Source organism: Vigna unguiculata, chromosome 3 (assembly GCF_004118075.2).
Source record: "Vigna unguiculata cultivar IT97K-499-35 chromosome 3, ASM411807v1, whole genome shotgun sequence".
NCBI classification, from domain to species: domain Eukaryota; kingdom Viridiplantae; phylum Streptophyta; class Magnoliopsida; order Fabales; family Fabaceae; genus Vigna; species Vigna unguiculata.
The window spans coordinates 20,335,340-20,358,905 of NC_040281.1; the positions used below are offsets into that span (position 1 = coordinate 20,335,340).

Sequence of the window (23,566 nt, forward strand, 5' to 3'; positions counted from 1 at the left end):
TTGGAATTAAATCACTCTCACTACTAAAGTCATCCTTAGGCACTTCATCTTGTCTCTAGGATGAAGATCTCATCCCTTGGACGATCTGGTCCTCAAGTGCTTCACCTCGCTTTTGGGATGAAGACCTCATCTTCTGGATAAGTTGCTTTCACAAGCGCTTGGACTAGTCTCTAATATGAAGACCTTATCCGCTGGGTGAGCTGCTCCTCAGGTACTTCAACTTGTCTAGAATGACGACGTCATCCTTCGGATGAGCTATTTCCCAAGTGTTTCACCTCGTCTTTGGGATGAAGACCTCATATTCTGGACGAGCTACTTCCCAGGCGTTTCACCTCATCTCTAAGATGAAGACCTCATCCTCTAGACGAGCTGCTTTACAAGTGCTTCACCTCGTCTCTAGGATGAAGACCTCATCCTCTAGATGAGCTGCTCCTCAGGAAATTAAGTTCATCACCGTTTTGAGGTGCTTGACTTGCGTTGGGTGCTTGAATCTTTAGACTGAGACAATACATATTATGATACGTCTTCATTGAGTCGTGCTCCAAAGTAACTATGTTGAAGTCGTTCATTCCCTGGACGGTACAAAACCCAACCTCCATAGTGGAAGTAGTAGTCAAGGTATGCTTTTTGCTGTTTTAAAATATAGCTCCACTAGTTAGCATAAAAATATAACCAAATATTGATTTTCTGGTATTAATGCAACCAATAAAATCTGAATAAAAATAGCCTATCACCTCTAAACTATCAATTTGTTTGTATATGAGCATGAAATCCTTTGATCCTTGAAGATATCTTTTTACCTTCTTTGCAACTTTGTAGTTTTCAATACTTGAATTACTCTTATATCTTCCTAAAACTCCAACTATGAAAGGTCAGGTCTAGTGCAAACCTGAGCATACATTAAACTATCAATAACTGAAGCATATGAAACATTCTTCATTTGTTCCCGTTCAAGATCATTATAATCTATTCTTGTAAATACATTTCATAATCACTAGAAATTGTTGATTGATCTTTTTATCCCCATAAATCTTCTTAGTGTTACTTTACTACCTTGATGAGAAACTTTTTGTTCAATTGGCTCCTCAACAACTTGATCTATCTCTAACAATTTTTAGAACTCGAATAATTGGTTGTTTGATACGCTTTTGAACTAAAGGAGCATGAATGACAACCACTCTATTATTTTATTTAGAGGGTTGAACTTCATTATGATTATTTTGAATTAAATCACTCTCACTACTAAAGTCATTTATAAGAAACTTCACATTTCTTGATTCCACAATTCTAGTGTTATGAGATGGACAATAAAACATTATAACCTTTGGACTTTTCAACATATCCAATGAAATATTGACTAATAGTCTTAGATTCTATAAAATGTCACTTTAGATGGACATCCCAAAGGTGTATATGTCGTAAATTGGATTTCCAACCTTTGAATAACTTAAAAGGTGTTCTTAAAACAACCTTGGTTAGAACTCGATTCACTATATACATAACCATCTTAAGTGCTTCAATCCACAAGAATTTAGGAAGCTTCGCATGACTCCTCATGTGTTTTCACCATATCCATTAAAGTTCAACTTCTTCTTTCTGCCACACAATTATGATCCAAAGAACCAGCCATTGGGTAACAATCTCATGTTCTTGAAGAAATATGCAAATGGACTAGGTGCTTGTCCCTTAATAGTGTATCTACTATAGTACTTTCACCTCTATCCCATCTCACAATCTTAAGTTACTTTCTACATCGTAATTCTACTTCAACCTTAAAAACTTTAAAGGCATCTAAAGCTTCATCCTTAGAATAAAGCAAGTAAATATATATGTTATAAGTAACCATTTATAAAGGTGATGAAATATCGTAGATTTCATAAATATATGTATAAATTATTTTTAGTAGGCTTGAACTCCTTTTTGCACCTTTTATTAATTGCTTGATTATCTTAATAGAGATATGTTACAATCTTTGATACCATAACATAAAGGAATTCTCATTCACAACACATTGTTTTAACCTAGTAGAAACATGATTGAACTATAAGTAGTGTAATTTGTAATTTACTAGAGTAAATACCATCACATACTCACAAAAACCAACAACTTTCGATTTATTCAATAAAGTAAAACCATATTCCATAAAATTAAAAGAAACACCCAAAGGTGCAAATTAGAAAATGGAAATTAAGTTTTTACCAAAACTAGGAAAAAGACCTTTTCTAAACACAAAAATAAAACCATTGTTTAAAACTAAATTGCATATCCCAATGGCCTCCACGTTGAACTCATCTTGCTTCCAAATGTAATGTTCATTTCCCATTCGCCTCCTTAGGTTTTGCATACCCTATATGGTATTAAAAACATGGATTGTAGTTTTAGAATCAATCCACCATGTGTTATGATTAATACTAATCATATTAGATTCATAACAAACAAACCAAAATATATCTTTCTTCTCTAGCCATTTCTTAAACTTTGGAAAATCCTTCTTCACGTGTCCCTTTTTTTCTTTACAAAAGAAACACCTAGACTCCTTTGCTTAGCAGGCGTCTTTCCCTTCTGATTAATCTGATTCTTCTTATTCTTAAGGAGAAGTACTCAAGTTCACCATTCCACCTTCCTCCATTGTAATATTTCTTCTTCTTGAACACACATGGTCATAAAATGCATAATTGACCACTTATGGTTATGTGTGTTATAAGAAATTTTAAAATGAGCATATTTATGAGGTAAAATGCACAAAAATATAATGTACTAGAAAGGAATCAAACGTGGTAACATTCAAAGCTTTCAGTTGAATCACAATGTCCCTTATGCGCATGATGTGATCGCACCCCTCTTAATCTTGGTAAGTTTTAAAGATGAAATACATGTTCATCACCATAATTTGAGACTATAACAAACATCATGTTTTATTGATGCAAACATGTATTAATGAATAAATCTAGTGACATAAAACTTGTTTGTGGGCTAAAGTCTTACTCAATTAGACTTATATAACCAAATGATGAAACTATTATGTTTTACCGATGCAAACACGTGTCTTAATGAATGAATCTAGTGACATAAAACTTGTTTCTAGGCTAAAGTCTTACACAATTAGACTCATATAACCAACAAATAAAACTATTATGTTTTACTAATGTAAAACACAATTAGACTCATATAACCAACAAATAAAACTATTATGTTTTACTAATGCAAACATGTCTTAATGAATGAATCTAGTAACATAAAAATTTTTTGTTGGCTAAAATCTTACTCAATTAGACTCATATAATCAAATGATAAAATTACTATGTTTTATCGATGCAAACACATGTCTTAATGAATTAATCTAGTAACATAAAACTTGTTTGTGGTATAAAGTCTTATTCAATTAGACTCCTATAACTAAATGATAAAACTATATTATGTTTTAGCGATGCAAACACATGTCTTAATGAATGAATCTAGTGACATAAAATTTACATGTGTGGTTAAAGTCTTACTCAATTATACTCATATAACCACATGATAAAACTATTATGTTCTACCTTCCAAGCATTTCAAACATTTAGAATAAATATTTGCATATCAACATTATTTATAATGCAATCAAAATAAATAATAATATTCAATATATAAATTAAAAAATTAACCCATATGGTGCATTTACGTAACGAGTTCAAAGTTTTTTCTTTCTACAAAATAATTATGTCCAACCATAATTATATAAGTATTGGTCTCGTACAAAAGTCATATATTACGTACAAAATCATATAGTGATATTTTCTTTAGTTCTATCTGACGGAGTTCTTTTATAAAATAGATTTAAAATGAATATTCATATATCAATCCTTAATAAACTTGTGTCGTAATTCAAACAAAATGCACTACTTGATAATCGCACAAGAAAATATTTCATGTTAAAATATGGATATAAAAAAATTATATACTCCTCAGTATTTTAACAAAATAAAATGTGCATTTTTAATTCATCTTTAATCTCAAAATAATAGGCACACCCATTGTCCAAAAAAATGGTGACAATTGTTATAGGTAAGTGATAGCGTTCTACACACTACATGAGTACATAAAACACATCTAAGACTCCTTGGAGCGATTTTGACAAAGCTTCAAAGGGTCGTAGTGTCGATGCTCTGAGACCTTTTGTACCTATAACAACAACACCCAACAATGGGTTAGCGCCACCTTATCAATGACAACACCTCTAAACGCTGATAATATTAAGTATGACATCAAACACAACGAAAGAACACAAATAAAGAATATATAAGGATAACCAGAACATATTCAAAACAAAGGTATTTAACCTTGCTTTAAAACTAATGAGGACAAAGGAATAACGACTAACCTTCAACCATTGTCATTGACATGAGAATCCTTTAATGTGCTTTTCAGTTTCAAACCCCACTCTCTAAACTTTGATGGTATAGTATGGTAGAAGAGAGTAGATTTGATGAACCAAAACACATAGCTCATGTGAAAGTTATAGAGCTCCCATCATAGTAATTTCCATAATAAATTGTTACCAACTATATAGGATTACGATATCAAAATTTATGCCATAACGATAAAATTGATTGTAAAATGTACAACATGAAAATAATTGCCATGTGAATATCTCATATTATCCTACCTATCATGTATTTGGGAAATTTTCAACAATGCCTAAATACCCTAACATTGAGGCACTAGACTACATAGCTTGCACACGAGTGAGCAAACTATTTTTTGTTGACCATTCATTTATATATTAGTTTTATGTTTGTCTATGTATTTAATGCAGTGGTTGTTAATCTGACTTATTAGGAAGGTTTATGTGTGAATTGAAACATCTTTATTTAAATCGTGATCTTTTGGTATATGGGTTGAGATACTCCAAGTGTGTCTTATATGTGCACAACGCGAACACAGACACACACACACACACACAGACACACAGACACACAGACACAGACACACACACACACACACACACAAACACATACACACACGTACACACACACACATAGATATAGACACAAACACACACACACACAAACACACACGCACACAAACATTTTTATTTATACTTACACATATTTTTTTATTCTTTGCCAATAAAAAAATTTGTAACATGGGGGAAAGAGTGAATGAGTAATGCGTGAGAAAGAGTGAACAGGTGATCAGTGATGGATCTTTCAGGGAGATCACTAAGGAGATACAATAATATTGATATTTGAGTTTAACTCACAAAAGAATTAACATTACTTTGAACCCAATGACGTACCATTGGAGGGAGGGGGGAGCCGTGGCCCCCCAATTTTGTTTGATTTTTTTATTTATGTTATATGAAAATTGTTCTTTTTTTCAAATTATATATAAAAAAATTGACTTTTCGGAAATTTTTAAATAATAAAAGCATATATTGGGAATTGATGAAAGTTAAAATAGGTATCTTTTTATTTATTTTATAAAATATAACATTTAATGTTAATAAATAATAAAGTATAAAGTATAAAATTAAATCTAATAAAAAATAAACAAATTTATTAAGATATTTTTTATTTTTTCTCTCACCGTTTTGTGAGTTTCTCACATATTATACCCACTCTAAACTTTTACTTGTTTTGTTTTCTTTTGTTTATAAAGAAAAAAAGAAAATTGAACACAAATTCATTATTTTGTGCTCACATTTTTTGTATGCTTTCATCCATTATTGAAAAAAAAAAGTAATTTTTTTTCTCAATTGATAATGAAATATTATTTTAATAATTAATATTATTTTTTATCTTACGAGCATTTCGTATATTCAATTTTATAAATATAGAAGAAAAAGTAATGCACTAAGTATTTTTTATATCTGATTTTTAATTGTGATTTGATTATCATATATTTTTCTTTTATTAATTATGTATTGCAATTTTTATTTAGATTATGATAAATTATCTTTTAGTCTTTTTTAAACATAAGTATATTGATGAAGAAATAAAATAATAAATTAATTATTTAGAAGTAATAAAATGGAAGATAACGCGAGGAAGAAAATAGAAAAAATCAATCTTTGACAAAAAATAGGAAAGGCAATTACATCTACTTGATTGATTTTTTAATTCGTCTTGTCTTATTTTAACTCTTCTTGGTTCTACAACTATAATAGAAAGATAATTTTCTACAATGAAAATTATCAAAACAAGATTGCGAAATAAAATAGATGATAAATTTCTTGCTGACGATATGATTATTTACATTGAAAACAAAATATAACTGAAAATTTTAATACTGATTCAATTATCAATGAGTTCAATAATTTGATTTTAAGTGTATTTTGGCTCTCGACAAATATTGAGTAAGATCCGCCACTATCTGAACCTAAAATCTTAATTTAATGAAATTATGGATCTTGTTACTCAATTTTCTCGTTTGTATTTAATGTAGGACTTAGACTCACATAGATTTTCAATTGTATTCAATGTCAAGGGTGAATTTGTTGTATTTGAGTCAAATGTGTGTTTTAGGAGAATTTTATTTATAGAGAGGCTAGAGAAATAAGATAAAAGTAGTTGGAATATGTATGGAATTATAATGTGGAATAATAAAATTATTAGTATGACAACTATTTAGTGCAACAAGCGTTATGAGCTAAAGACAACATATGTTATGATCTAAAGACAACATAGTGACATGTCATTCTACAAGAGTAAAAATAGGTGTGAGGTTGATACAAAAGTCAAAATTTGGAAAAATAGTATTTTAAAGCATACTTTTCTATCTCTGTATCTTAAGACAGTGATTGGTACATCTTGTGTTTTTGCTCTTCTTATATGTTAGTAGTGTCTATTTTTCCTCTCCAAAAAAAAAAAATGGAAGTTATAAACATTAACTCGAAGTCATACAGAAATGAATTTGAGATGACAAATCTAAGACATGGTTTTCAAATATAAGAACAGTTAAGTTAAATAAATACAAATGATAATGATTTAAGCCGGAATAGAATAAAAACTGATGAGTAAGTTGCTAAAATTTGGAGCAAGCACTTTTAATACAAGTTCTTATGGAGCCAAAGATTGCCATTTTGAGGACAAATCTCAAGGAGCAATATTAGATTTATGATATTTTGTCATACTTCGAATTTTAAATAAATTTTAGAAAATAATTTAATTATTTTATAATTTTTATTTATTATGATTTCTTTTAGTTAATTAATTCAAATTTTAAATAAATTTAGGGATTCTAATTTAATTTAAAGTCTCTATATAAGTATTCTTATTACGACTTTTACGGGTTATTCTTTATGTAATTTTAGCTTTCTATTTTGTGTACAAATTTAACTATTTCTATATTTTATTTTACAAAATATTTCCAAACCCATGAATGATTAATCCAAACAGGGCACTTCCCCGACATAACATTCTAATAATTCTTTTTCCTTTAGCGCGATGGATTTCTTAATTTTATCTCCACTTTCCTATTTTCTTAAATGAGCCAACATAACTTTTTATATGAAATTCATTCATGGTAATAGTCTTATTATAATGATAGGTGACATTCATTTCTTATGTATTATAGATTTCATCAACAAGTTAAGTTTGATGAATAAAGTGTTGTTGTTGTAATGTGTGATTATTGTAATGTTGTTATAATCTTATACTTACCCTTTTGTAGAAATTGGAATCAGAATTGGTTGAAAAAAACTATTAAACCAATAATAACATCACCTCTTCAATTGCCTCTTTGTGACTTCCAAATGGTAGCCTCACCAAGAAAGAAATGAGTGTTTGTTGTTTGCAAATTACAACCTCATTGAACTTGTGCGTGTCTGAGAAAGCATAGGGAACTTGATGATGATGACTATGGGTTCTCTGGCTCGACCAAACTCCCTCTTTTTCCGAACCAGTGGAAGGGCATTTACCCATAAAGTAGGGAGCAACAAGGTTGTGTCTTTTCAGAAGTTTACATGGAATGGTTCATTTCCCTCTGAGAAGCTTGAAGTTGAAGCAAGACAGAAGAACAAAGAAGCACCTGTTGTTGTAGTCACCGGAGCCTCCAGAGGCATTGGCCGTGCCATTGCACTTTCCTTAGGTAAAGCCGCTTGCAAGGTAAGTTCACCAATTCAGAAAATTTAACTATCTTAATAACAGATAAAGCCAACAAAATAGTGTATATAATCATAGTAACTCTCACTTCAACGCTTTTGTGCGGTTAAGTAGGAACTCCAAATTTGAAGATTTAGTGCATTTTGCATACATGATATATACTACTCTCACACTCTCATGTCATTCTCTTATTGGGGTTGCATGTTGTCTACTCTATTACAGGTTTTGGTCAACTATACCAAGTCATCCACGCAAGCCGAGGAGGTTTCCAACTTGGTAAGTACAATCTCAAAACTTCTTCCTCTTTCTATGGTGCTTTTAATTCTTATACTTTGTGACCAAGTGCATGCATAATTTATAAGATGCAAACGACTGTGTATGAAGAAATATTGGAGTAACATCGAGTGATGAAAATATGATAGAAAAGCAGATATGATGACTTGAACATATGTAAAGAAGACTATTGACACCACAGTGGTGTGAATGGTGTGTGATTCCAATGTTGGGTTTTTAATAAACTTAAATGTATTAACCATTATGGGTAACTAGCCGTTGTAAGAAACTAGCCGTTGTGAGTAGTTGATGCACTAGCTGTTGGAGTCTAGATAGTTAATAAGTTAGTCGTTTGTAGCCGTTTATAGTCATTGAGAGTACAACGGTCAGGAAATGTGGGTCTATAAATTGTATTGTGTATTGTATGAATAAACAACAACAAGAGGTGAATAAGTTTTTTCACAAGATTAGAGAGTTGTTGTCTACAAAGTGGTAACAAAATGGTATCAAGAGCTAGTTAGCTTGAGTGTCCGAGTGAAAAAAAGAGAGAGCTAGAGAGTTTGAGTGTTTGAAAGAAGAGAGCTAAAGACCTAAGTGTTTGAGAAAAAAGAGAGTGAGATGGCTAGTCTTACAAACAATGTTTCCTCGCCCAAGTTGACAAAGGTTGTCAACTATGACAATTGGAGTCTCAAAATGAAGGCCCTTCTTGGATCCCAAGAAAATTGGGAGGTGGTTGAAGATGGTTTCGATGAACCAGCCAACACTACAAGTTGGTCAAATGTCCAGTTGAAACTGCTGAAAGACGCACGTGTGAAGGACAAGGCAGCTTTGTACATCCTGTACCAAGCTGTGGATGAGTCTGACTTTAAGAAGATTGCAAGTGCCAAATCTTCAAAAGAAGCGTGGGATATTTTGGAAAAGACGTATAAGAGAGATGACCGAGTGAACCAAGTGCGACTTCAAACACTTAAAGGTGAATTAGAGAGCATGAGAATGAAAGAGACAGAAGGAGTAGCCGAGTACATTACTCGAGTTGAAACCGTGGCGAACCAACTTGCTAGAAACGGAGAGACGTTACCTACTAGCCGAGTTGTGGAGAAGATCTTGAGGTCATTGACAAACGACTTCGAGAATGTGGTGTGTGTGATTGAGGAGTCCAAGGACCTATCAAAGCTCACGGTTGAAGAGCTTGCAGGATCTCTTGAAGCACACAAACAACGAAAGAATAAGAAGTGGGAGCCACTTGATCAATTACTCCAAACGAAGATGTCAATTAAAGATGAGAAAGCTCAGAACACTCAAGGTAGAGGACGATATCGAAGAGGTATAAGAAGCGGTCCTGGTGGTAGAAGCCGAGGATCAAGAACAAAAAGAACAATCTGGTCAACAAAATTGGCACGGAGGAGGACGAGGTCCATGGAGAGGAGGTCAATCAAGCAACTCAAATGTTGAGTCCTTCAAGTGTGGCAAGTATGGTCATTATGCAAAGAAGTGCTACTCGGGCAAGTGTTTCAGTTGTGGTAAGTCCGGACATTTTGCCAAAGATTGTAGATCTGAAAGTAGAAAGGAAGAGACGATCAACCTCACAAAAGATGTTGAAGAAGAAGCAACATTGTTGATGATGACGCGTAGCTCGAGAGCATAAGCAAGTGCTGAACTCGGCAAGAAGACCGAGTAGCGTGGAGAATTCAGCAAGAAGGCTGAGTATAGTCGATAACTCGAAAAGACAGTCAAGTAATGTGGATAGCTCGGTAAGACAACCGAGTCGGTTGCATAGGATGGTGAGACATGTAGATAGCCCACAAAGGGTGGTGGAGCATGAGGCCAAACGCCTACATAGCTCGGATAAGTTAGTGGAGCAAGTGGATTACTCAGATAGCTCGGTTGAGCATGTGAAAAGCTTGAGTAGCTCAGAATTTGAAGAAGAAGAGCTTCTAATCCAAAGGTTAGAGATTGCAAAAAGAGACTTGCAATAGAGTATTGAAAAGGATGTTAGAGACAATTTAATTCTACAAGCAAGTTTAGAGAGAAGGAAACAAGCTTTGCAAGAATTTGAAGAAGATGTTTCAAGTTTGCAATAACAGTTACAAGTTGAGAAGGATTTGAGAGCTGCACTGGAGGTGCAAGATGAGAAGTGGCTACTTGAAATGGATGAGGAGATTGAGCACAACAATACGTGGGTGTGTCTGATCTTTCAAAAGGAAGTCGGCCTATTGATAAGAACTCAATTAACGACAAGTCGGCCACAAAGACAAAGAACCCAATGAGTAACAAGTCGGCCAAAGAGAAGAACAAGTTTGTCAGTAAGAATGCAAAAACTGAGAGAGCAGAGAACAAGTTAGCCACAGGGAAAGCAAAGTACAGGTCGACCATAGATAAAGTGAAAGGGAAGTCGGTCATGAAGAAAGCGAAGAACTTAACAATTCATGAAAGGGACAAGCACAATGTGAGAAAAGTTATTGCACGTTGGAAGCCATGATGAAGAATAAAGAAACAAAGATGGAGAATAAAAGAAGCATTTAAGTTTACGATGGAGTTTTGTTGGGTTTTTAATAAACTTAAATGTATTAGCCATTATGGGTAACTAGCTGTTGTAAGAAATTAGCCGTTGTGGATAGTTAATGCACTAGCCGTTGGAGACTAGATAGTTAATAAGTTAGCTATTTATAGCCGTTGAGAGTACAATGGTCAGGAAATGTGGGTCTATTGTGTATTGTATGAATAAACAACAACAACAAGAGATGAAAAATTTTCACAAGATTAGAGAGTTGTTGTCTACAAAGTGGTAACATCCAATGTCAAAAGAGGTAGATTATATTGATTTATAGTCTTGGCTTAATTATGTTTTCAGTAGTTGAAATTTGGAATAATTATAACCATATTGCTGATCTTGCATGAAGAGGCCATATTGTTGTACTTATATGTCTGTCATATTGATAGATCCACGGTTTTGGATTTGTAAATTATTATATATTTTCTTATTAATAGGAGTTGAATATAGGTATTAGGTAGTTTATAGCAGCTCACTCACTGTTCAACTGTCTAAGCTAGATTGTTATATACTTGTACTGAACATGAGTTTGGTGCTATATAGAAGTATGTGTTCAAGCTAGATCGGTTATGCTTTTTGACTAAACTGCATTAATTTATTTGATTATTACTTTCAGATTGAGGCATTTGGTGGACAAGCTCTTACCTTCGCTGGAGATGTTTCAAATGAGGCTGATGTGGAGTCTATGATTAAAACTGTGAGAAAATTTTCTTTTATTCATTAGATTGATGAAATTATACCACCTGGTTAAGTGACTAATTCGTACGTCCAATTGCAGGCAGTTGATGCATGGGGAACTGTTGATGTATTAGTGAATAATGCAGGTAACTTGGATAAATTATGCTACCCCTTATTTATTTGTGTATTTTAATTTCAGATTTCATAGATGAATCATGGGTTCAGGAATTACACGAGATGGGTTGTTGATGAGAATGAAGAAATCCCAGTGGCAGGACGTTATTGATCTGAATCTTACTGGTGTTTTTCTCTGCATTCAGGTGAACATGTTCAAAATTTGAAGTTCTTGTTGTTAAATCAAGTATAGCTGTTTTTCTTTTCTTTCATTACTGGTGCCGATGGTTTTCTTTTTACCAGGCAGCAGCAAAGATTATGACTATGAAAAAGAAGGTGACAACTACCATCATAGAACCCCCTTCGGCCATTAAGTTGACTTTTTTTTTCTCAATTTTCATCAGTTTGTGTTTTATTATGTTTATATGCTAACAACAATGTCTATGTAAATACTAGATGTAGGAATATGTTTTCATAGTTTCCTGTTACTTTTGCAGGGAAGAATAGTTAACATTACATCCGTTATTGGTCAGGTTGGTAATGTTGGACAAGCCAACTATAGTGCTGCAAAGGCAGGGGTAATTGGCCTCACAAAAAGTGCTGCAAGGGAATATGCTAGCAGAAACATCACTGTAAAATCTTTGAGCCTGATAGTCAAAAGGAAGGTTTATTATTGGTTGACAAGGTTAATTAAATTTAAAACTCAGCATTTCATTACAGGTTAATGCAGTAGCCCCTGGATTTATTGCATCTGATATGACTGCCATGCTACGACCAGACATGGAGAAAAAAAGATTAGAGTTAATCCCCTTAGGTGAGTGACTGAAATACTTTTAACTCTGAAACACTTTAACTAAATTTTTAAATAATTGAAAATGTGCATGTTGCTAATAGATATTGTTCTTTTACTTCGGATTCAGGAAGATTTGGTCAACCAGAAGAAGTTGCTGGACTTGTGGAATTCTTGGCTCTTAATCCTTCTGCTAATTACATCACTGGACAGGTCATTTATTAATTTCCCTCTTAATATTGATGTTCTAAATATAGAACTAACTATTGAGTTCTATCACTAAACTATTTGTTGTTAAAGAAATTCTTTTCATGTTGAAATGAAAATGGAGTTTATTCTGATAACCTGTGCTAACATCATCTTAGGCTTTTTGTATCTTACTTTGTTTACATTTTGTCATCCAATTATTCTGCCTTCAGTTTATGTAAACCATAATTTCCACGTAGCAGGTGTTCACCATTGATGGAGGTATGGCAATGTAAGTCTCAGGAACCTGTTTCCGAATATAGCAATTTGAACTTCTTTACATCACAGTTCATCGCAGGCCACAGAATTTCAACTTCTGTCGTATGGGGATAGTTTGTCCTATAATGTTCTATGTTCTATGCCTAAGCTACCTGGTGACTTGTGGTAGAAGTTCAGTTTAGTTTTCTCACAGGTTGCTTCTTCAGATGAATTTAGCATATCGCTGGTGACTCTTATGGTCACATTACATTTTACATTTCATGCAATTTATCATTTTGGTCATTACCTTTCCTTAAGGACTAGACGCTTGAATAATGGATTTCTGTATTTTGTTTTTCTCCCATGGGAGAGGGTGTTTGGTGTTGTCTTTTCTTTAGGTACAGTATTCTAGTTGCTTATTCCAGTTTAATTCTGATTCAATGATATCAACAAAAAGGTCAACAGTATTTCTCATCTGTAATCAAGTCGGCTGTAGGCACTGTTTCCAGTCTGGTACGATTGGCGAAGTTGGTTCTTATAACACTTGATAAAACCAACCACAAGTTTAACAAATTATGATCACAACAAATATAAATTATGATGACAGTATTCCTAATCACATTTAGCAGTTTGAAATTCGAAATTAGAATTAGTACAAGAGCATGAAGCATCTGTGCATTCTTGACTCCGCACAGAACCATAAAGAAAGTTCAAGATGCTTGGTGCCCTAAGGTCAATAGTACCAACGTCAATCATGTAACGTTAAACCATAAAAGAATTGCAAAAACAGTATAAGAAAGATCAAAGACATTACACATTTTACTGAAAGAATATAATATTGTGAGACCAGATTATTAAAGATAAACGGATAGCATTTTTATCAGTTCAAAAAGAAAAAAAAAAAAGAGGATTGCAAAGTGAATGCAATTCCTAAGAAGGATTGGGTTGCTTTGGTGGTAGAGATGAATATTTTTAGCTTAGTGAACCTCTCTAAGGTTTGTGGATTTCTAAAGATATGACGGCTTAATTGCAGTATGACTGTTCTAAGTTTGATTGGAAGATGATATTGATGTATAACATTAATAGTTGTTTGAGGTATTAATTTACATCCATAGTAAAGTAAAGAATGGTTAAAAAGACAGTACAGGATAAAAGAGTGTAACATTAAGAGTTGATAGAAGTTATTAATCTACCAGCTATGCTTGTGTCTTTACATTGCTGTATCCTAAGCAAGCTACAACTGTGCTACTTGTGAGATCCTGACAGACAGATCCAAAACAAAAATCCTCACCCTTCACGAATTTAAATAATCACTCTCCTTCCCGAATAAAAATAGACAGGTGTTGATGTTGTAAAGTTGTGAAGCATTCGGTATGAAAATAGTCAGGAAATTTGTTTCTCAGTTCCAAACAATGTTAGTAATCCTTGGACAACCTTCACTGGCAACAACTATTTTGAAAGAAACTAACCAACACACTCCACCTGCACGGTTACATCCTTGATTCCAGCATTATGTAACAGATGCAAAACCTGAGACTTGGCGGATGTCTTGTCTGTATCTGTCGACAAGTGAAGATGCAGAGTACCAACAACATCTGTGTTCGTGAAGCTCCAGGCATTAAACTTTTGAATGCCATAAACACCTTTTATCTTCAAAACGTTAGATAAGGCATCCTTCAACTCACGCTCTTGCACCCTTGGCACCCTTTGGAGTAAAACTTCTGCTGAATTTTTCAGTAAAGGTATCACGGAGGATACAATTAAAATAGAAATAAAAATTGAGCAGGCAGGATCAGCAATAAGCCATCCCTTGTACTTAATTAACAGTGTAGATATAACTACACCAACACTTCCCAAGGTATCAGCAAGAACATGCAAGAATATCCCTTCCATGTTGTGATCAATATGGCGATGGCCATGCTCTTTGTCGACAAGTGGAGCTTCTTCATGGTCATGACCGTGATCAATATGGTGTTCACCATGGTCATGACAGTGAGAAGCTTCAAGATGCTTAGGACTCCGAATACTGTGATTGTCTTCATGATCGTGACACTCACCATGATGCCTACTCCCATGGCTATGATGATTATGACTATGATGATCGTCATGATCACTAATGGATATAAATTTATTATGGCTTACATGTGTTGTTTCGTGAGGATGGCAATGCAGATGATCATGATCATGATCATGGTGGGTGTGATGGTGATTATGTAACTCAGAGTGTGAGTGTGAATGGGAGCATGATGATCCAGACCATCCATGGCCATGGGCGTGATGATGCTCCTCGTGAAAGAATATCAAGCCAATGACATTGACTATAAGCCCTCCTATAGAGACAACCAACAAGCTATTAGTTGATATCTCTTGGGGATCCAATATCCTCTCAAAGGACTCGACCACTATGAGGGCTCCCACAAGAACTAGAAACACAGCATTAGCATACCCTGATAGCACCTCAAATCTTCCTCTTCCATAGTTATAGTGATTATTCGCAGGCAAACGAGATATATACGAGGCATACAACCCGATGGCCAAAGCAGCACAATCAAACAACATGTGACAAGCATCAGATATCAGCCCAAGACTATTGCTCATAAAACCAACAGAAAATTCCACAACCATATAAGCAGCATTGATGAGAAGAAAAAGCGCGATTTTCCTTGATTTCCTCTCACTCAAAACATGTCTAATAGGCTTCATAATCACGTCACTAAAAGACTCCTCTTCATTGGAATGAAAAGGATCCAAGTCTCTAACACCAATATAGAGCAATAATCCACAGAGCAACAAACCCCAGAGGGAAAGTTCAGGGAAGTAAAAAAGTTCCAATACCAGGGTACACACGAAAGTGACCAGAAACTCCCTCTGAGAGTCTCTCAAACTCACCAAACCATCATCATCGTTGTCATCGTCGCTGTAATTCTCACTCAGCAGCACACCGAAAATAACAGTGTTGGCCAGGGGCCATAGCAGATTCCCAAAGGCAACACTGTCTTCTTCAGACTCAAACACAAAGAAGCTAAAAACGGCGGGAACAAAGAGAATAAGAGTGGTGAAAAAGAGAGTAATTAACCGAACCCGTTTGTTGCCAAGCTGTTTAAGCGTGGTTCCGGAATCAACGAGCTGGTACCGAGTGAGAAAGCCGGAGAAGAAAGGAAGAAACAAAGGCCAAATCCTGCCAGAGACGCAGGTGGGAGAGAAAGGAAAGCATTCGACCCGGTCCCAGCCGAAGGAGAGCATGAGGAGGCCAAGGGAGAGGAAGAGGAAGCCGCGGAGGTTGGGCCGGCGGGGGTTTCTGGGCTGGGCCGCGACGGAGCCCATGAGTTCGGCAAGGATCATGGAGGCGGTGCTGCAGTAGCGGAGGGCTTGGAAGCGGAGGAGGAAGACGAGGGCGAGGAGGAGAGATTTGGTTAGGAGGATCCTGTGGTGGGAGTGGGGGAGGGAGAAAAGAGAGTGTTTGGGCTTGTGGTGGAGAAAGGGGTTATCTTTGGAGGAGGAGGAGGAGAAAAGGGAGAAGGTGAGGGTGAGAGTGAAGGAGAGGAGAGAGACAAGGAAGGAGAAGGGGAAGAGAGAGAAGGAGGGAGAGGAACGGAGGAAGGGGAGGAGTGAGTAGAGGGAGCGGAGGGAGAAGAAGAGGAGCAAGAAGAGGGAGGATCTGGATTTTGATTTCGATTTCGGGAAGGAAAAAGAAGCCGGTGGGCGGCGGCCTTTCGAAGGGGTGGGCGTCGGAGTAGGGAATGATGAGTATCGAAGGGCAGGGTAGGGTCCCGGAGTGCCGCCGAATGTGGCGGTTCGCGGAGGAACTGAGAGGCGGTGCGGGCGATGGTGGTGGTGATGAGGGTGAGAGTGACCGTGATCGTGATCGTGATCGTGATCGTGATCGGCCATTTGGGGGTGGACTATGGGTCTGCGGTTGTTGAGTCGACGGGCAAAAGGGGTACTGTTTGGCTGAGTTCGAGTGAATTGGGTTAACAAAAATATTTCTTAGGGTTAACTATCTTGTGAATACTCAATAATATATATTTTATTTTATTAGACAAAAAATAATTGATTTTTTTTATTGAAATGTAAAACGATGGGTTTTTCTTAAACTTTTAATGTACTTCAAGATTTTAATAATTTTCAATCATGAAATAAAGTTAATAATAGAAAAAAAAGAAAGGAATGGTAGACAATAAGATAATAGGGAGTAATTTTTTTGTATCTTATTATTGATAAGGAGAGTTATATGGGTATCAATCATATCAATAACATGAGTAATTGTATCATTGTATCGAATCAATGGACGACCATTAATTCATAACACTCTCTTGTGGGTGTCCATTGATAAAAAAATGAAAGAATGTGCTTCATTAAAACCTTAATAGAAAAAACTCTTTGGGATAAAAACAAACCTAATGAAGGAAAAAAAATGCATCATTTTATATAATATTGTTCTTTACATCTTCTATTTCTCCCCTTCATGTAAAATTACATCATTAAGATGACGAAGTTCAATCTTGTGAACCAATTGCTTAAAAGTTTTCCTTGACAAAGACTTTGTAAATAAATCTGCTAAATTTTCACATGAGCAAATCTTTTGGATCTCTACATTACCATTTATTTGAAGAGCATAAGTGAAAAAGAATTTTGGAAGAATATGTTTTGTTCTGACTCCTTTAATATATTTTTCTTTCAATAAGTACTCAATAAGACACTTATGTCACACACGTCCTCATTACTTTAATTAATAAAAGGACTTGTTCAATTTTATTGAATAACCCTCTTTAGAATTTGCCTTGTTGGGCAAATAAAATCCTTCAGGGATTTTTATAACATCATCCATTAGATGTAAATGCAAACCTTGTTGTGCAATTAGGATAATCAAATATTGCAATGTTGTTGCATCCAATACTAGAGAATATGTCTTTTCACAAATTAATATCAAGTTTTTTGAAAAACCTTGAGCAACCAATTGTGTTTTGTATCTAATAATTCCATCATTCTTAATTTGATTTTTGTGCAAAAATTCATATGTACCTAATGGGTTTCACACCTTGAGGTGTGCAAACCATAGGTCCAAAAAACCTTCCGTTTAACAAGCAAACCTAATTATGCTTATTTACATATTTTCATCTTGGCCAATCATTTCTTTGTCGACAATCTTCAATGATCATTGATTATTGATCCTCATTATCATTCATAACATTTATCGCTATATTATATGTAAAAGTTTCGTCAATGTTAACTTCATTTTGGTTCCATATTATATGATTCATGACATTATTTATTGAGATCTCATCATTTTCAACAATTTCAAGTACCTGAGGTTCTTCTGGAACCGAATCATTAATTATGTCAAATGAGTCTTTTTGAATTTCAACCTTTTTGATTAGGTCAGCTTGCATTTTAGCTCCCTTTCTCATTCAAGAGTTTTTATCTTTGGAACCAATAGACCTACCACGCTTCAAACGTGTCTTTGGAACTAACAAGTCTACCACACTTCAAGCGTGTTATGAATTATCCTTTGAACTTCCAGTTCACATTCTTTTGTACGAGGAACAAGATAAGATAATGATAATTCATTGCAACCAATATTCTTTTCCAATTGTTTTCTTTATCCCCTAATGTTGGAAAAACTTATTCATCAAAGTGATAGTCGAAAAGTCGAACTATAAATATGTTGAACTATTGGTAGTTCAAGATATTTTATTATTGAGGGAGAATCATATCCAACATATATTCTTAATTGTCTTTGTAAGACCCGTAGGATTTAATTAATTAATTAAATAATTAATTAAGAAATGCGAGTGGGGAAATAATTATGAAATTAAATTATGGTTGGTATGATGTGGAAAAGTTCTAGCTCAAGTGGTTGAGAGTACTTTGATTGTGTGAAAGGACTTGGGTCAAGTCCTATGTATGCTAACATTTGTGTTATTGTTTTATTATTTAAATCTATGTAATCATGTTCTGGTATGATATGATGTCTGAATTGGATTTGTTAAGCATGAAACATGACTTGGTTGAATTGGTTGTGCAATTGCTTTGTGATTGAATGGTTATGGGTTCAAACCTTGGAGAACTAAACTAAAAACTTTATTTTTGGCATTTTGGCTTTGAATTGAATATGAAAGGTTGGGGAAAAACCCTAGATAGTTGAGAGGCAACCTTGGGTAGCTGAAAAATAGATGATAAAGGTCAATTAAATGGTAATTAACAGTACCATTAGGTAAATTTTCGTTTTGGGTAATTAAACTTTACTAAAAGCCAAGTTTAAAAGGGTAAAAAGTGGTCATAGTGAAGGTTTTGGCAAGCTGGAATAGCAACCTGAATTAGAGCACGAAAATAAGAGAGATTGGTGAGGTTTGAGTGAGGTTCTGGTGAGGTTTGAGTGAGCACACCAAGAAGGGAGAGATGTGGTGATCATTGGAGTATCTCGAACATTTCAATTTAAGCGAAGGAATTCCAAGTTAGGGGAGCTGGACTCTATTTATTTTTGTTGTTATATTAAATTCCATGAATGATATGATGATGTGAATGCATGACTCTCGTTTTGATTGTGAAATTCTTATTTCTGGAAATTTTCCAGAAACCGCCTGGCGGGCCATACATAGCCACTAGACGGCTCATGCCTATTATATGAGTTTTAGAGTGTTTCTGGGGGCAGTTCCTGGCGGTGAAACCCTGTACCGCCAGGCGACGCAAATGGATGGCTAAATTCTGGGCTTATTTCATGATCTGCCTGACAGTGATGAATTTCCCCCGGGCGACGCGAGTTTGTCGATGCGATTTTTGATTATGTGCTTCCAGGGAGGATTCTAATCGAGGGGAAATTTGGGGATTGGTGATTATAAAATAATTGAGGTGGTATTTTGTTGATTTCCGACTTGAATGATCTGTATAAGTAATGGAACAGTGTTAGGGTTGGAAGGAAAGGAGACCTTGCTATTAGACCAATTGATGTTGAAATTGTAAGGGAGAAAGTGGTAAAGATTGAGTGGGGAATTACACATGAGTCTATATGCGAGTGAGTGAGAGTGTGAACTAAGAGAATATTTGACAGGAAACGCAACAAGAGAATGGGGGAAAATGTGATAGGCTGTAACAGAACCTGGAATTTCCAGGTCTGGTGTACCGCCTGGCGGGCTAGAGGATATCGCCAGGCGACAACGTGGAAATCAGGGGCATGTGGGAGAGTTTGGAGTGCGTTAGGTTCAGGTTAGATGCGATGATAATCTGGTCATGAAATGATAAAGGTGGGTTTGCTGGTGTTCCTTAAGTTGTGGCTCGGAACGTATCCCTTGAGTTATGGCTCGGGATAGGGGTTAAACACGTGGTATTCCTTGAATTGTGGCTCGGAATAGCATCTCTTGAGTTGTGGCTCGGGATGGCGGATGAACATGAGGAACCCTTGAGTTGTGGCTCGGGTTGGCGAATGTTGCCGGTGTGAGTGTGCTGGTTGTGGCCAGTACGGATGGGTTCAGATAGATTGCCCTCCTCAGTTGTTGGCTGACGAGTTAGGTAGTCTTGGGACGATACGGACTATGTTCGTATATGGGAACTCTACCTGGCGTTACGGTGTATGATTCGTAGCATTATTTCCCGCACGTGTTCTATCGGTTGTGGTCGATAGGTATGGCAGCAAGTCACCTTAAAGTAATAATTAGACGATGTAGAACACGAATAATCTGACTGGGGGTCAGATAGTAGGAATTAAAGTATAGAACATATGTAGAATGTTTAATTATTCCTAGTGATATGTGAATATGTATATGAAACTGTATAATTATATATGTTTTATCTGTTAAGCTCACCCTATCTGCGTGTGTTTGGCGATGATCGTGTACGCGGTACACAGGAGCAGATGTTGTTGATGCAGGTGGCTCTGGTGAAGCTTAGTTGCGGAGAGGGGATATCTTGGGGATTTTACTTTATGATTCTGAATCAGTTGTAAACATTTATGTTCTTGGACTTTTATTTTATAATTGACGAGTACTTGTTCGGAATTTTCATTATCGATGTACGAAATAAAGACTTAAATTTCCCGCGTTTTGGGAAATGAGGAATTATTAAATGTGATGTTATTATCTATTTTCTTTATTTATTTATAAATTCGTAATATCCTGACGGGATGTTACATTTGGTATGAGAGCAATGGTTTTGAAAAATGATTTTTGGGGTCTATGGGGAGTGAGCTTATCGCGTTACGCTTGTGTGACTGATTGTTTGTATTATTGTATTATTTTGGATGTGAAATCCTAATTTGAGCTGTGTGTATGAACAACTATAACATGTGGCGCGCACAAGCTATGGCCTACAGGAGGAGAAGGAACACTGTTGGAGTTGATGACATAGCCCAGGCGATTCATCGCATGGCGGACGCGATGCAGCCCATAGCTGCACCACCCAGAGCCATAGTGGCACCCACTAGACCAGTATCTATGGAGGACTTCATGAAACATCGGCCAGTTAAGTTCTCCAGCAAGGCCACTCCTGACGAGGCAGATGCTTGGATTCGGGAGTGTGAGAAGATTTGTCGAGTGCTGGAATGCACGGATGAGCAGAAGCTGTCGTTTGTCACATTTCTCCTGGTGGCAGACGTGGAGTACTGGTGGCAGGGGATGCAACAGTTGATGCAGACCCGTGAGGAGCAAGTAACATGGGCTACCTTCAGGATGAGGTTCTTGGAGAAGTACTTCCCCAATAGTGCGAGGCACGAGCGAGAGGCAGAGTTCCTTACCCTTCAGCAGGAAACGATGACCGTGCAGGCATACATTGAGCGGTTCAAGTACTTGGCACGTTTCTACTCACCTGCGATTATAGAGGAGTGGAGGTGCAGGAAGTTCGAGGGCAGACTAAAGCATGAGTTGCGTCGCTTCATTGTGCCGCTCCAGATTAGAGAGTTTCCAGTTTTGGTCGAGCAGGCCAAAACTGTGGAGCAGTTGGGGACAGGGTCTAGCAGGGGAGGGAGACAGCAGAAGACTGCTCCAGATGTCAGATCACAGAAGAAACCATATAGCAGGCCACCAACTACCTCCAAGAGGCTACAATGCTATAACTGTGGCGGGGAGCACTTGAGGAGAGATTGTACTAGACCTGCCAGCAGTACAGGTGGAGGCAGTAGCACTGGTAAGTGCTACGTGTGTGAACAGACAGAACACTTTGCACGTCAGTGTCCTAACAGAAAACCAGTTGGAGGTGCGCCAACCAAGAAACCTGTGGGAGATCGGCCCAGAGCATCAGGGCGTGTGTTCGCCTTGACGACTACAGAGGCAACCCAATCAGGTAAGTTATTGCAGTTCTTGTGTTTGTTGTGTGACCACGAAGTTGTGGTGTAATTTGACTCAAGGGCCACCCATTCATTCGTATCCAATGAATGCGTGGGGAGGCTCAGGCTTGCGATGCGAGAGTTGGAGTGCGAATTGATAGTCGTGACGCCAGCATCTGGAGAGGTATCCACCACTTCTGTATGTGTGGGGTGCCCCATGGAGGTGGCAGGCCGCAAGTTCAAGCTGAATCTCATTTGTCTGCCGATGGAGGGTCTGGACGTGATTTTGGGCATGGATTGGCTGTCGAGCAACCATGTAGTCATTGATTGCGGACGGCGCAGGGTATTGTTCCTAAATACAGCAGGGTTGGAGCTTATCTCGTCTAATCAGGTGGTGAAGGAGATTGAGGCTGGAGCTACATGTTACATGATTGTGGCTCATGCGGAGAAGATGAGTACGACCGAGAAAATCAGCAGGATTCCGATAGTGGATGAATACGCAAATGTCTTTCCGGATGAGATTCCAGAGTTGCCGCCTAGCAGGGATGTGGATTTCTCCATTGATCTCATCCCTGGCGTTGGGCCAGTTTCTGTGGCACCGTATAGGATGGCGCCTGTTGAGCTAGCCGAATTAAAGAAACAGATTGAGGATCTACTTAAGAAGAAGTTTATCCGACCGAGTGCATCACCGTGGGGACCGCCGGTTCAGTTAGTGAAAAAGAAGGATGGTAGCTCCAGATTATGTGTTGATTACCGGCAGCTGAACAAGTTAACGATAAAGAATAAGTACCTGCTGCCGAGGATTGATGACTTGTTGGATCAGCTGAGGGGAGCTGCGGTGTTCTTGAAAATAGACTTGAGGTCTGGATATCATCAGATCCTGGTCAGGCCGGAGGACGTACAAAAGACTACTTTTAGGTCACGTTATGGCCACTACGAGTATGTGGTGATGCCATTTGTGGTGACCAATGCGCCGGCCATATTCATGGACTGTATGAATAGGATTTTCTAGCCATATCTAGATCAGTTTGTGGTAGTGTTCATCGATGATATTCTGATATACTTCGAGAACAGAGAAGAACATGCAGAGCATCTGAGGGTGGTGTTGGGGATCCTTCGAGAACATCAATTGTACGGGAAGTTATCTAAATGTGAATTCTGGTTGGAGGAAGTACAATTCCTGGGCCATGTAATCTCAGCCCAAGGAATATCAGTTTATCCGGCTAAAATCGAGACAGTGGTGAAGTGGGAGAGGCCCCAAACAGTTATAGAGGTGCAGAGTTTCCTAGGTTTGACAGGGTATTATCGACGATTTATGGAGGGTTTCTCCAAGATGGTGAGTCCCCTCACACAGCTTACCAGAAAGGACCAGCCTTTCT

At 36.7% G+C, this 23,566-nt stretch overlaps 3 protein-coding genes across 3 annotated transcripts; 2 read left to right on the forward strand and 1 right to left on the reverse strand.

Annotated features, from left to right (window-relative positions):
* The first annotated feature begins 7,661 nt into the window (after positions 1-7,661).
* On the forward strand, positions 7,662-13,327 carry LOC114179958 (3-oxoacyl-[acyl-carrier-protein] reductase 4-like). Its single transcript, XM_028066475.1, has 10 exons — positions 7,662-8,087; positions 8,307-8,360; positions 11,525-11,605; positions 11,687-11,732; positions 11,812-11,906; positions 12,004-12,036; positions 12,198-12,332; positions 12,421-12,514; positions 12,621-12,703; positions 12,940-13,327. The coding sequence occupies exons 1-10, from the start codon at positions 7,830-7,832 to the stop codon at positions 12,970-12,972; spliced, it is 912 nt and encodes a 303-aa protein (XP_027922276.1). The 5' UTR covers positions 7,662-7,829; the 3' UTR covers positions 12,973-13,327.
* Positions 13,328-13,982: 655 nt separating this feature from the next.
* LOC114178915 (probable zinc transporter protein DDB_G0291141) lies at positions 13,983-16,914 on the reverse strand. The gene has a single exon (XM_028065062.1). The coding sequence runs from the start codon at positions 16,823-16,825 to the stop codon at positions 14,399-14,401; it is 2,427 nt and encodes an 808-aa protein (XP_027920863.1). The 5' UTR covers positions 16,826-16,914; the 3' UTR covers positions 13,983-14,398.
* Positions 16,915-21,228: 4,314 nt separating this feature from the next.
* LOC114175127 lies at positions 21,229-22,257 on the forward strand. The gene has a single exon (XM_028059894.1). The coding sequence runs from the start codon at positions 21,229-21,231 to the stop codon at positions 22,255-22,257; it is 1,029 nt and encodes a 342-aa protein (XP_027915695.1).
* The last annotated feature ends 1,309 nt before the right edge of the window (positions 22,258-23,566 follow it).

Bases quoted from the DNA above. Each gene is read 5' to 3' on its own strand.
- LOC114179958 (XM_028066475.1), top strand. From the start codon at position 7,830: ATGATGATGACTATGGGTTCTCTGGCTCGACCAAACTCCCTCTTTTTC. The intron at 11,733-11,811 runs GTAACTTGGATA...TCATGGGTTCAG, and splicing joins TGTATTAGTGAATAATGCAG to GAATTACACGAGATGGGTTG. The intron at 12,704-12,939 runs GTCATTTATTAA...TCCACGTAGCAG, and splicing joins CTAATTACATCACTGGACAG to GTGTTCACCATTGATGGAGG.
- LOC114178915 (XM_028065062.1), bottom strand. From the start codon at position 16,825: ATGGCCGATCACGATCACGATCACGATCACGATCACGGTCACTCTCAC.
- LOC114175127 (XM_028059894.1), top strand. From the start codon at position 21,229: ATGGCCTACAGGAGGAGAAGGAACACTGTTGGAGTTGATGACATAGCC.